Genomic DNA, 12,979 nt, shown 5'->3' with positions numbered 1-12,979 from the left:
TGGGGACATTTTATGTGGGAGCTCGATTTTGTTTTATAATTAGAACCAATTTCTGGTTCTAATTCATCATTCTAATTTAATTTTAGATCCTTTGACTTCTGGTAACGTAGAAATTCAGCTATTCCCTGTGACTTCTTCTCTCTGCATATGGCCCTTGTGTTTGCATTGGAGCTGTGAGCTGGCCCTGTGGAAGAACATTGCGTCCCTGCCGTCGTTAATCTGAAATGGCTAGAGGTGGTTTTTAAAGCCAGTTAATTCTGTGCTAGTATTTTAAAAATCCTGGACAGCATCTGGTTTCTGGTCTCGGCTTTTGTTTTGTTTTCCCTCTTGCTTTCTTGAAACCTTCCTTCTTTTTTTTGGTACTTAATTTAACCACATATCATATGCCAGGTTTCTCTTGGAATTGGAAAGACAATTAAGACAGACATCTTCATTTGATTTGTTTACTTGATCAACAGATGTACCAGTGACTTTTCCTCTTAATCCTTCTTGAAGAGCCAGTTCTGGCTTCTATCTCTGTGTTTAACCTCAGAGCTTTGACAGATAAAAAAAAGGACTTGAAGTAACAACGGTCAGTCACCAGTTGAATTGAGGCATTGAGATTCAGCCCGGTCCTAGGAGGTGGCACTCTGCCTTCATTTTTCTTACCCTGGGTCGTCTCCATGTGCCAACTTCCACTGAATTATGGGGCTGTAAACTTGTGCTTGTACCCTCACTAACTTGCAGTCTACACGTCTTTCTTAGTAAATCCCAGAAAGTGCAACCATCAATATTTCCCCACATTATTCCCACAGATGCTTGCTATGTGTCTGACACTGGACTAAGGACTGGATGTGGTGGTAAGGAGTTTGGTGTTGCCCTTGTTTGGTAGAAGACAGTAGGAGAAGAATGAAACATTACTGAGCCCCACTATAGGCCAGACACCTCAAATGTACAACCTCACTTAAACCTCTCCCCCGCTCAGAGTAATAGCCAAATCAGAGCGGCTCAGAGTGGTCAAGTGCTTAGTGTTTCTGCACTTGGCATTACTGTTGCCCCTTCATGTCAAAGGAAAACTGAACTCAGGTAAATAAGTGATTTACTACCTTTGACTTTGCATTCACTTCTATGCTCCAAGCCTGTTGTGTTTGAAATATGGCTATTTGAGCTAATTTGAATTAATGAATCTTCATTGCTAGTTTATGAATACTCAAAATTTTGATACCCTCCCTCAAAAGGAGAAACAGCACTGATTCTCCTGAGGATGTAACTCATGAAAACCAGGTGCTCAGCCATTTCTAGTGGTGACAGTGAATGAATGATTCATTAGGCAGCTTTGCATTTCCAGATCATCGGGCAGTTTATTTTCTGTATCTGTTTTTGCGAGCCATGTAACTATTCCCCTCATAGAGACAAGGCTCTATAAAGTAATTACTCTGTCATTGTTTCAGGTATATTAACTTAGCTCTCTGCAGGGCCTTTTACTGCTAACAGATTTTAGGAAATTTGGAATGAATTTCTTTACCTCTCTTGATATTACATTGATAGATGATGCTGATATACCTGACACCCACACAGTTTTTTTCTTCTCTTTACACAGTTATTCTAGCAACTAGCAACTATCATACCCTTCTAGACTTCTTAATTTGTTTGTGCTGTTTTTTTTTAAATACTTATGTTGCCTTTGCATGTATAGTTGCTCGGAAATAAGCAAATTACCCAGCGATCGATGGCTGGATCTTAGGATTTATACAAGCCTGTTGCTTCAAATGCCAATTTGGGCTGGACTAATGAGTGTGTGTGTATGTGTGTGTATGTAGGTGTGTGAGACTCCTTCATGAAGGAACAAAAGAAGCAATTTCATGCCTTACTCATCAATCTGTGTCTTCTATTTCACGAACAACAGGCAGAAAGGTCTTTGCCTTTTTCTGTTTTCCCTTGGCAATATGTAAAACTAATATTGGCTGAGTATGCTATTAACCTTGAGTTTAAATTCAGCGTACTTAATCCCTTGATTAATGCCAAGATTAATGCCCAACAGCAAAGGTTGAAAGCTTAAATGTTTGTGAATGCGAGCATGAAATGAAATCCTAATAACCAGTACAATGATTTGGATTTATGGGCTGTGTTGGCTGCTAGAGATAACTTAGAAATGGTGTTGCATAGACTAATTTGTCAGAGTGGGCAGCGATGAAGAATTGACTGTTTTGGTTGCGGGAGAAAACCTGAATGAAAAAACATAAGTAACATTTTGGGACAGGTCAGGGAGTTCTTTAAAAATATCACTAGACTGTTGCCTGAGAATACCAACACATACCTTTTAAACGTGTAACCATTTGAGATGGGAAATCCCCTTTCTGTGAGATAATATTTCTTGGCAGTAAAGCAGGTAGCAGAAATTTATGATCTTCTTTCTACTTTTTGAGCTCAGCCTTTACTGGTACCTTTTTCATCCGTGTGTTTTCGCTGCTCTCATTACCTGAATTCTAACGCATCCTTAGAAAATTGATTTTTTAAAAACAGTTCCTGAGTCTACAGCTCAGTGTTTGTCAGTCACCTTAATGGATCTGTTGGTTCTGTGGGCTCAGACTCCCCCACACTCCTCCAGGCTTATCTTCTTGGTGACACCTCCTGTTGGTAAGCTTCACATACCACATCATTTGTGCTTAGAATTCTTGCTCTGCCTGCTGCCTTAACAAAAATTAGAAGGGAAAATTCCAAGACTGGCAAACCCCACACCAACACCCCTTGGCTCCTTCCTTGAAACCCATGTGTCAGACAGGGCTTCAGTGCAGTCGCCTCCAATTTGTGTTTTGCCAACTTTTCAATACTGTCTCCTGCCATTTCTATTGCATGCCAATAAAATCACTGTAAAATTTTTATGTTTTGAACTTTTTTAATGTGGAAAATTTCAAACATACCAAAGAGAAGAGTATAACAAAGTCCCATGTACCTATGACTCAGTTCAGCAGTTGTCAATTCATGGCCAATTTCATTTACTCCCTCCGCTGGTCCATTATTTTGAAGCAAATCCAAAGGTCTTAGGATCTGTGAATGTTTCAAAATGCATCTTTAAGACTCCTTGGAATCCTGAATCTACTCCCAGTGTAACTGATAATAATACCATCTTATATCTAAAATTAACATAATTCCTTAATATCATATAGTCCCAGGTTAGTGTTTGCATTTTCTAGGCAGTCTTGTAAATTAAAGGTTATTTATTTGAACTGGGTTTCAAGCAGTGAGCATACATTAGAATTGTTGGTGTCTCTAAAGTCTCTTTTTAATTTTAGGTTTCCTTCCATCTCTTTACCCACCCCCTTTTTTTTCTGTTTGTTTTGTTTTTAAGAAACTTCTTCATTTGTCTTAGTTTGTTATACTCTGAATTCTGATGATTACATCCTTGTGTCATTGTATAATCAGGTTCTCTCCCCACTTTATTTCCTGTAAATTGATAGGTAGGTCTGAGACTTGATCAGAGTCAGACTTAATTTTTTTTTTTTTTTTTTTTTTTTTTTTGCAAGACTTCTCCATGGATGGTATTGTCTACTTCTCTCAGGAGGCACACAGTGCCCAGTGTCTCTGTTTTTATGATGTTAGCACCTGTTGATGGTTGGCGCCTGGGTTCATTAATTCATTAGGGGTTCCTTCTTAATATACCAGGAATACTTGATGAGGAGAGGTGACCACTCCTCTAGTATGTAGTTGCCAGGAGAGGTGGCTCATATAGGAACCATTGTGTCTCTGTTGGTTTATTAACATCTTCCATTGGGCCAGTATTTTGTTAGTATGCTTTTTGGTTTTATCATTATGAAGTCATTGATTGAAACATATTTGATATGTTCAATCTACTCCAATTATTTTCTTACTGGTTCTCAAACTGCCCTTTCTTTGGCCAATGGGAGCCAATTAATATTGTCTTCTGAATCCTTTTGACATGACTCTGATGGTTACTAATAGTTTTTATTTATCTAGTATGACAAAACCTTCCAGATTCATCCTACACAATTTCTACCCTAGACCTGAAATTGGCCGTTTCTTCAAGAATCACTCGTTCCTGTTAGTAGGAGAGCACAGTTTGGGTGCCAGAAGCCTTCATTGCTCTCGGGTTTTGCTGGGTGCTGGGGGATATAACAATGAACAGAAAGGTGAACATTCCTCATTAAGGTTATGTTTTATAGGGGAAGACAGCCAAAAGCAAAAGTAAAATATATATCTTTTAGATTGCAATAAGTACCGTAGAGAAAAATAAAACAGGAGAGGGTACTAAGAAGTGCTTACAAGGAATGATGGTGTCAGTTTTATTTTATTTTTTTAAGGTTTTATTTTTAAGTAATCTCTACAGCCATCGTGGGGCTTGAACTTACAACGCCAAGATCAAGAGTCACATGCTGTACCGACTGACACGAGCCAGGTGCTCTGATGGTGTCAGTTTTAGATAGACCAGTAGGGAAATGCCCTACTGAGAAGATGACAGGATGATATTTGAGCACCAATTTGAAGGAGGTGAGAGAGTAAGAGGTGCACATGTCTGGCAGAGGTGTTAAGTGGGCAGTGGCAACAATAAGTTCAAAGGTCCTGGGGTGACCATCAACATCCATTATTTTTTTTTAATTTTTTTTAACATTTATTTATTTTTTGAGAGACAGAGAGCATGAGCAGGGGAGGGGCAGAGAGAGAGAGACACAGATTCTGAAGCCAGCTCCAGGCTCTGAGCTGTCAGCACAGAGCCCGACATGGAGCTTGAACTCACCCACCGCAAGATCATGACCTGAGCCGGAGTTGGATGCTTAACGGACTGAGCCACCCAGGCGCCCCTAACATCCATTATTAAAAACAAGTGCGTGGAAATTAATCTCTGGGGAGATTTTTGTCTCTTGTTCACAGAAATAATGGTGTCTGGCATACTTATTTATTGAATGAAATATTTTATTTAAAGGCTTTTTTAAAAAAAAGGCAATAGAAGTTTTATTTGTTCTGAGTAACTTCTCCCAGCTATCACCTTTCTAACCTTGAGAAAAATGTGAAATTTGTAGCATTGAAAATCTGTTAAAACATTGAGATGTGAAGCCAGGGGTATTTCAAGCACTTATTAACAATTGAAGATAATACTCTTTCATATTAGATGTATGAGGCGTTGCAGGGGTTCAGATTGGACGGTTAGAATGGAATGGACCAGTTTTATTAGAAGGCACAGTTTTTTTGCCCATGTTTTATTCTCACTGTCACTTTAGCATTATTTGCCTGGAACTATGCCTCAGGCAAAATTGCCTATGAACAGAGAAGAGGAACTCTACCCGCGTTTAGAATGTGACTACTTGTGTAAATTGGGTGCCTTTGGCTATCAAAGTGTAGATGCAGCCCAGTGGGTCCAGTTTGCCACTGGGCCTTGCACAGCAGGAAGCATGCCTGGGGACAGCTGGTTGGTCATAGGAAGCATGTCAGTGCGTCTCCGTGTGGTTGGCTGCAGAGGAATTCATTTGCTGCCTCTCCTGTGTGAAGGAAGATTGATGCTGCTTCTCCTGCAGTGATTTGGGATGGATTTTTGAAACTCTATGACATGCTGTCTTTAGCACCTTACTAGTTTTTGGCACGTGGAATACTTACTGTAGCTTTGGTTTAAGTTCTTACCCTTCCCTAACCACCAGAGAACTATGTTGGATTGCTCAGCCCTTGGCTCCCTCTTGCACATTGGAACTTTTTGCTGAAAACATTCCTGCCTCCCTTGATAGGGGGCAATAGTACCATATTCTAGAAAACACATGAGGCTCCATTGCCTGCCTGGATACAACTACCTATGTTGCCTATAGCTTTCCATCTCGTTCTTCTTCACTGAGATCAGGGGAAAGCCTGTGTCACCTGCCTTGGTTGTATTGTTGGAAGGTTCTCATGAAGTGATGAAAATGGGGAAATGCCACATACGTGGAAAAGCATATCCTCATGAATATCTTTAGTGCTCAAGTCATGTCTTTGAATTATTCACCACTCAAACTGTGAATATAATTTGCACAAGTAGTGAGTGTTCCAAGGGGGAAAAAAAAAGTAGAGTAAGGACACAGAGTGGCCAAGTATGTGGGTCAGGAAGGCTTCTCTGAAGAGAAGTTAGAGCATAGTGTGGAAGTAAGGGACTGACACATGGAACTCTCTGGAAGGAAGAGTGTTTCAGATGGAAAGAATAGTAAATGCCGAAGTCCTGAGGGTTACCAGGTAAAATACAGGGTACTCAATGATAGTTGAATTTTGGGTAAAGAGTAATTTTTTTAAAACTATAAGTAGGTGACAAAGACGACATGGGACATACTTGTACTTTAAAAAAATTATTATCTGAAATTTTGATTTAACTGGGTATCCTTCCCCCACCCCCACCCCCACCCCCAATATATATACATGAATCTGGCAAGCTGTGTGAGGTAGGAATGTTCTGTTTGGACTTGCCAGGATGGTCTCATGTGTAGAGAAGGGGGAGTGAGGCAGGCACCGTAAGGATTGAGGTGAAATTCTATAGGATCTCAGTATGAATTCTGTGTTTTATTCTAAGTGCAAGGAGAAAGCCACTGAAGGGTTTGAGTTAGCGTAGGATGTGATCCAATTTAGGCTTTAAAACAATCACTCTTGCTGTACAGAACAGACGTTGGGGGCAAGAGTTGCCAGCAGGGAGCCATTCCTGCTTTCATTGCTTTTATAGCACTTGCCACACAGTAGGAGCAGAGCAAACTTGTTTTGAAGGATTTTATATAAAAGATTTAGGAAATAATATTTTAACATTGAAGACCGTGCTTGCAGGAGTGTAGGACACAGAGGTCTGGTTTCTGTGCACATCACGTGGGATGAAGCACATAGGCTCTGGGGCAGGACAGATGGCATATCAGTCCTCAGCTGTGGGTCCTTCCTGTTCTGTGTCTTCATCTGGCATGATAAGTGGCCTTTCCCAAGGGATTATTTGAAGACCAAATGAGGTAATCAGGTGCTTATCCTAGTGCTTGGCTCCCAGGAGAGTATAGCTTTTGTTTTTATCCTTTTTTCCCTCACCTGTCCCCCATACACAACCATTTTGAACAAACAGTATGGCCAAAATATTAATCAGCTCAGGTGTTTCATGCAGAGGACCAGTCTGGAGAGCTAAACCACTTACTGATGTGTAGACATCTTTGACCATTTTCATTGGCATTTTGAAACTTGAGAAAGGGGAGTGAGTGGGGTAGGGAGTGGGATAGGGAAGTCCTTTTTTTTTTAAGTATATATCTTAATGAGTAAATTGATTTGATATGTCATCAGTATGACAAATGCATGTATGTATATGTGTGTGCCTATATATGTATAGTCAGTGTATTAAATGAATAGATACATAGTCAACTATATCCTTTGGATATATAACCAACTGGCCCCATTGGATGATGTAAAATTATCTTTTCCAGATCTTAGAGTTTAATCAGTCGGATTACAAGAGGTCAGTGGAGCCAACTACTTGATTTTGTAGTTGAGAACACTTAGAACCCAAGTGGTTTAAGGTTATATGCAAGTTGTTGGCAGAGCTGGGCACAGAATTCATTTTGGCTAATTCCACATTCAGGGCTCTTTCCCTACTCAGCAGCTATCTGTTCTCCATGAAGGTTGACCTTTAAGGATGGCTGTAATGTGTCCCGGTCAGGGGAGAGGCAGGCCGCACTCGTCACCCACCCCTGCAGCTCACTGGTGAGCTTACCTCTGGAAGTCCCCAACCCCTTGGAGCCTTGATTTCCTCACATGTAACCTGGTGATGGTCCCTGTGTCACAGGGCTCTTGAGGGGTTCAAATGATGTAATGCATGCTAGCTTATTTGTTTTTTTCCCCAGAGACCTTCACTTATTATAAACCTTCAGTAAATGTATGCTTGTATAATGTCATTCCTTTAAAAATTATTCTATTAATAAACATTCATTATAAAAAATCATTGTGTGCAGATTAGCATAAAGAAGAAAATGAAAAGCACCCATAACACCATCATCCAGAGATAAGCTCACCTTTCTTATGCACTTTTCTCATTTAATTTTGATTGCACTTACTATCTGAAAAATACAGCATGAAATTCTATATGTCAGTGATCCATTAGAGCAAAACACTTCACATTAATCACAAGAGAAGAGGCTGTAACAGTGCCTCATCATTATTCTTTCAGAAGAGTAGAACGTTACTATAAAGAGTTATACCAGTTATGCATAAATACATGCATCTGTGTGTTAAATCTCCTATTAGTTTTTGCTGTAATCTTATTACTTCTTTTCTCTCTTGTAAGATCTAACTCAAGGGGCACCTGGGTGGCTCAGTCGGTTAAGCATCCAACTTTGGCTCAGGTCATGATCTGGCAGTCTGTGAGTTCGAGCCCCAGGTCGGGTTTTGTGTTGACAGCTCAGAGCCTGGAGCCTGCTTCTGATTGGTTTCTCCCTCTCTCTCTCTGCCCCTCCCCTGCTCATTTTCTCTCTCTATCTCTCTCTTTCAAAAGCAAACATTAAAAAAGTAAATATATAAAATCTAACTTGAGTTGTAAATGTATCTACCAGCAATTTCTTTTTTCTTAAGTATAATGAATTGTCCATTCTACTACAGACCTTGAAAGTAAGCGTGACCTACTTGAGCCGTTGAGGGCCTTTGTTTTTATTCACATTGTGTATGATTAAGCTGCAAAACCTTCTCAGGTCAAAGAATTTTACATCATTGGGAGGGGGCATGTCAAAAATCAAATCAGTTAATTTTGTATCTCCTCATTCCAGAAAGGTGATTTATAGGTCCCTCTCTGTGGAATACATTTTAACATTCCAAATTTCTAGCGTGGTTGGTCTTTTTCTGTTTTTCCTTCCTCTTCATTTTGTGGCCTGAAGATAGTGTGTTAAAAAGATTGGTTCTGTGAAAGGAGTTTGCCTTCAAATTGAAGGTTATTTGAGTAATGGTTTGGCTCCTCTATTGATTTTTGTGTGCCTACTGCCATGAACTCAGGTGGTTTTCAGTTCTTAGACGTGCTGTGGTGACTTGCGGACTATCCTTGGAAGTGGGCGTGAGGAAGAGCTCCCCAGTGCCCAGGAGCCAGGCAGGGGTGGGAGTGAACAGTGCCACATCCTGCGTTCCTGCTCCCAGGGCAAATACAAAATCCTGTCCCAGGGAGGGCCCCCAGGGTCACAGTTAGAAAGGTATGGCCAAAGGAATGGGTGGGAAAAGGGAGCAGGCCGATGCAGGCCCTGAGGGTTCTGAGAACAGAAGAGTTGGTAAGAATGGACTAGAAATCATCCACAGCAGGAAAGCGGTGGGCTCATGCTGGGGTCCAGCTTTCTTGGTAGGATGCCCTGCTAGGGGGTTAGACTCCTTAAACGGCCCCAGGTAAATCAGGCAGAAAACAAAATTAGGGATTAGGAGGTTGAGTTATTAGCCTTGAGCAAGATTTTCCCTGAGTGTTATTAATGACACTCTTATTTAGGAAAATGTTGCTCATTTGAAGGCTGTTTGTTTCAGTACTTAGAGTTATTGCCAGTACTGGCTTGCTTCCAATCTTGGTAATCCTCTGAGGTTTCAGGGGGGAAAAAAAGTGTTTTTTTCTCCCCATGGAGAAATAGGTTTATGTATAATTTAATTATTTTGTTGGCCAGTCACCCTATCACTGTGTACAAAAACAGCAACCTTAAAACCCCACTATCTTCATTAGGTGTCAGGATGTTCATGATTGGTTTGTCCTCCATTACGAGTGAACATGTAGCAGAAAGATTCCTTGCTAAAAGCTACAATACACTGACTCCATATTCTGCACTTTCAGGGATGCCCTTGAAGCCTTGCAAAATATTACCCAGTGATTTAGAGTAACAAGAAGTGAGATGGATGATCAGTTTCAAAGAGGAATTAAAGTTTTGAATATTCTGTAGTGAAGTCATATTTCAGAAGATCACCTTGGACAGTATTTTCATCAGAGGGAGTTTTGGAAGGTTCTTTTTAGGACGGAAGAGTGAGGAGGGAATGTGTTCTCCTTTATCAGTATCTCGTCTTGCTAATCCCTCTCCTTTCGGTTGACTTTCTTTATTCATCGTCTTGTTTCATCTTTCCCTATTATGCTATTTGTGGGGAAATTTTTTATCCTGACGTGTTGCCGTGAACATTTTGTGACTGACTTAGTGTGAGGCTGACTTCAGATCTGTGCTCTGGTTGCTCGTCATCCTTCTTATATGAGGATGAAGCTCTCACAGTGGAAAATGCTAGCTGCGGTCCATTCGAAGCCTTCACGTTGCAAATATGCTTCTAGCAATGTTTTATTGAGTGCATTTACAAAAATTTAATTTGAATTAAATAATTCATTCTGCTCTAAGAATACAAGGTACAGATGTTTGCACTGCTGCTGGGACCAGCTGAGGCTTCATCTGCTTGCAGGCTGCTTTTCGGCTGATTTTGCCTCATTTTTCACATTTGTGGAGCTCCAGATATTGCTTCTCCTGGTGATATTGCTGTAAGGTCTCCGTAATTAGACACGGGCATCCAAGGCAAGCTAGTATTTTCGTATTTTATGAGTAGAAGCCCATTTCAGCTTTCCTCCTGGGGAGTCCTTTTGAGTCTCTGAAGTCATTCACAAATATGGTAGAGTCTAATTTTATGCCACAAGAAAAAAAAGAGAATATTGCTCTTTTCCTATCCAGGGATTCCACCCTCCCCCAAGCTTTGTTCCCCTCCACTTACTGCTTTCACTTCATTTGCAACAGCAGATGGCTTTATGCAAATCACCCAGTTATTTTGGTCATAGTAAAAATCACCTTGCATTAAGAGCAATTTCTAGATTAGGGAAACTGCTGTGTTTATTTGAAAACACACCCAGGGCTGGAGGGCAGACCATCCCGACCGAGCCTGTGTCACTGATCTCCAAGGCAGTGGCCGTACGTGTACCTGCCTGCTCGCTGGCCCTCCGAGTGCCCCCTGTCCACTTGCTCTGTTCCTACAAGTCCATCTCACCAGAGAAAAATTGTAGAAAAAAATACTTTACATGGCTCTTTCTTAGCCATCTTTTAATAATCTCACTGCATATTTGTACGTGGGTAACGTGCCACCTTGGAATTGTATGGCCAGCAAGATTAGTCAGTGCAGTTCTCTTTTTTCTTTTATCAGAAATGGTGATTTTTGCCTACTTTTCTTCCATAACCTTTTTGAAGTAATTTCTGTAAAACCTTTTCCTCTTTCCCCCAACTCTCTCAACTTTTGTGCATTTGACAGAGCAGTCCATCTTCTAGAATGGCTCTCACAAGATTACTGAGGGTTTTTTTTTTTTTATCCTTTTTCCTTTGATCTCTTTCTCCAATAGTTTTTACCATCTTCTTCCTTGAGATGAGATAGTGTGCAGTGAACAGCCATAAAATGAGGGAAAGCCTTGATCAATTAGCCTTAAACGATCAGCTGCTTTCCTAATTCTGAGATAAAAGATTGAGCTCCGTGCCTAAAATGCCCTGCTGTTTCCTTTCCAGACATGCCACAGCAGATAATGAATCATTCCTGCCTTCCATTCTCATTCCCCTGCAATCTCAGTCTTGTCCCTTTCTGCTGTAAGACCCCCTCTCCTTCTGGTGGAGACACGTGAGGCTTACCCGGTGAAGGAATCAGTCGCTGTGAAGTACTTTGAAGGACAGATGTAAAGTGTGGACTGTGGGCTCCACAAGACCTTTGCTATTATTGTTTCATCTGAGGGGGCACCTGTCTCTGTACTACTAGCTGAAATCATGAATATTACTGATAGTAGTAATAACCACTTAAATGTAGTGCTCCATGTGCCAGGAAGGTTGTGTGGTGCTTTGTTCATACATGAATTAATTTCCAGGTGAACCAGCATACTTAATGTCTCCAATGTATTTTTCAGGTTGAAAACTGGTGTCCTCATTTACCTTGGAGAGCAAAAAATCCCTATGAAGAAGCTGATCATAATTCATTGGTGAGTTGGGTTGTTGGGAACTAGGCTTACAATGTGGTTCTGATGCTAAGTAATACGTGTGAAGTCTTCTAGAAATGCCAACTGTAACCTGAAATAATGGTAACCTGAAGAACTTGTATCCGCAGGCCTGTGCAAATTTGGATGGTCAAATCAGTTAAGCCGTAGTGTCTGTTTATTGAGCAATTCTCTGAGGGTTCCTGAGTGATATGCTACCCATAGGAATAAGACCTGGTGCCAGATGTGGGGGCGCTGTGTGACCTAATGAAGGTGATGGTTGAAAACAATGTCCGCACCTGTGCGAATGCCGAATGACAGTCCAGTGGAAATGAATGTGGAAGTGATGATTTTAGCCTTCAGGGCTTAGGACGGGTCCAAAAAGAGACAGTGTCTTTAGAGCTAAATTCCAAATGATGAGTGAGTTCATAGTAGATCAGGGAGAGGAAGGTGTATCTGATGTGCAGCAGAAAGGTGCACGTGCAAGGGTTGGTTTTCAGGGAGTAGAGCATGGTTCAGTGGACGAGGCCATAGGGGTTTGGATGAAGATGGTTTGGGGGAAGATGAGATTGAGAAGATCACGAGTGACTGTGAAAGGTTTTCTGTGCCACCCCAAAAGCTTAAGTCTTTATTCTTTAAACCAGGGATCAGCGGAGTTTTTCTGTAAAAGACCAGATGGTAGGGGCGCCTGGGTGGCTCAGTCGCTTAAGTGGCCGACTTTGGCTCAGGTCATGATCTCGCGGTCTGTGAGTTCTAGCCCTGCGTCGGGCTCTGTGCTGACAGCTCAGAGCCTGGAGCCTGCTTCGGATTCTGTGTCTCCCTCTCTCTGACCCTCCCCTGTTCATGCTCTGTCTCTCCCTGTCTCAAAAATAAATAAACGTTAAAAAAAATTTTTTTTTTTTTTAAAAGACCAGATGGTAAATATGTTCATCTTATCAGGCTGTAAGGTCTCTGTTGGAATGGCTTAATTCTGACCTTGAGTGCAGAGGGCAGCATAGACAGGATATAAATGAGCAGGCATGGCCATGTTCCAGTGGAACTTTAGGTTACCAAAATAGGCAGCAAGGAGGATGAGGATCTGGC

The 12,979-nt window shown here is 41.2% G+C and overlaps 1 protein-coding gene across 6 annotated transcripts in view; it reads left to right on the top strand.

The window, feature by feature from the left end:
- MGAT5 (alpha-1,6-mannosylglycoprotein 6-beta-N-acetylglucosaminyltransferase) overlaps positions 1–12,979 on the top strand; it is a 337,157-nt gene that overhangs the window by 201,134 nt on the left and 123,044 nt on the right. For all 6 annotated transcript variants that reach the window (XM_058694949.1, XM_058694940.1, XM_058694923.1 and 3 more), the window contains one exon: positions 11,831–11,902. In XM_058694949.1, the coding sequence (XP_058550932.1) occupies positions 11,831–11,902 (72 nt within the window). The remainder of the gene's footprint in view (positions 1–11,830; positions 11,903–12,979) is intronic.

This window comes from Neofelis nebulosa, chromosome 2 (assembly GCF_028018385.1).
Source record: "Neofelis nebulosa isolate mNeoNeb1 chromosome 2, mNeoNeb1.pri, whole genome shotgun sequence".
Taxonomy (NCBI): Eukaryota; Metazoa; Chordata; class Mammalia; order Carnivora; family Felidae; genus Neofelis; species Neofelis nebulosa.
This window is presented reverse-complemented; position numbering and strand designations above follow the sequence as displayed.